General features: G+C 51.2%; 1 protein-coding gene across 1 annotated transcript; it reads right to left on the minus strand.

The window, feature by feature from the left end:
• Positions 1 to 413: 413 nt before the first annotated feature.
• LOC122004640 (fasciclin-like arabinogalactan protein 14) lies at positions 414 to 1,241 on the minus strand. Its single transcript, XM_042559494.1, has one exon. It carries the CDS (start codon positions 1,239 to 1,241, stop codon positions 414 to 416), a length of 828 nt encoding a protein of 275 aa, XP_042415428.1.
• Between the last annotated feature and the right edge of the window lie 278 nt (positions 1,242 to 1,519).

Below are 1,519 nucleotides of genomic sequence, written 5' to 3' on the forward strand. Positions count from 1 at the left end.
AATTAAATTTTGTTATTAATTAACGACGGAAAGAAATCTTCGTCCCTAGATGACGTTGGCAATCAAAATAATTTTTTTTTTCGCCCCGGAGTTATGGTGCAATGGCCGGTGGGAAATTTTTACCAAAATTATTTTCAAATTTAAATATTTCAACTGCAAATCAGTGCACCTTTGTTTATTCTCGAATAGGGTGCGTGATTTAAAAAAAAAAAAAACTGAGTGCGTCACCCGTCTCTTTGATAAGTACACTAAAATAGCAATTTAGGATGATAACTGATTCTGTTAATTATCAAAAATCAGTATTGAAATTGAGCTCCTCCAAGCTCAACCGTTGAAATAATTATGGCTCCCCAGCCCCATTCATCAATAAATAATGATTTCCTCCTACCACAACAGTTTGTTTCAAAGTGCAATTAAAGCATGAGAACGGCGGCGACGGTCGCAAGGAGCCCCGCTGTAATGTCGCCGGCTATCCGTCCTGCTGAAGAATTATCCTCGTCAGCTTCCCCCGGAGCCGATGCATCCGAGTCCGGTGCAGGCCCTGAAGCAGGTGCAGGTGAATCAGGCGCCGGCGCCGGAGAGTCCGCAGTTGGCGCAGGCGAATCCGCCGCTGGGGCGTCAGCATCCGGGGCGTCGTCGTCCGCAGGCGCCGGAGCCGGAGCCAGCGGCTCAGGTACGACGGTTATCGGCGCGCCGAAGGGTGCGAGCGGCGCGTCGGTAATGCCCGGCGGCACGATGGCGCCGCTGATCTGCAGAACCGAAATGTTGTACGGCTTGGCCGTGACCGCCTTGACGTACGTAGCCGTGAGGGGCGAGCCTTTGACACCCGAGCCGAAGGCGAGGCGGTCGTCGGCCAGGTGGGTGAAGTTGAGGAAGCCCATGTTGTTTTCCGCGACGCCGGTGGTCTGGTAGAGGGTGGTGAACAGAGTGGTCCGCCGGCGGAGGTTGTGGATCTTATACGTGTCGAAATAGTCGAGAATGACGTGGATGGAGAGGACGCTCTTGAGAGTTTCGGCGTCGAGAGAGGAGAGCGGGGCGGCGGCGGCATTGTCGACTACGAGGACGGTGATGGTCTGGCGGCGGTTGATCTCAGCGGCGACCAAGGACTGAGAGAGGAATTGGTTGAAGGCGGAGAAGTCGGGCAAGTCGGCGAGGATGCGAGTGACGTTATGGGCGGCGATGGGGGAGAGGAGGAGGATGAAGGGGAGGAGGAGGAGGATGAAGGGGGAGCTGGAAGCCATCTTCTTATAATTAAGTTATTTAAATAAATAAATAAATAAAAGAGGAGGAGGAGCTCGAATTGCTAGAAGGGGAAGGGGAGTGAATTTATAGGTGGCTTAGAGGCACAGGAAGAGAGGCAATTTGCTATTTTTGGATAGAAGAGCTATTTAGGAAAAGATGAGATCCGGGGGTTTTTTCAGCCGAGTCTTGCGGTACATCAGTCAATCCAGATTCAGATTTTTTTTTAAGTTACGTCGTACATTTGGTTGGACCCTCGATCTGTTCGGAGAATGACATT

Source organism: Zingiber officinale, chromosome 7B (genome assembly GCF_018446385.1).
Source record: "Zingiber officinale cultivar Zhangliang chromosome 7B, Zo_v1.1, whole genome shotgun sequence".
Classification (NCBI taxonomy): Eukaryota; Viridiplantae; Streptophyta; class Magnoliopsida; order Zingiberales; family Zingiberaceae; genus Zingiber; species Zingiber officinale.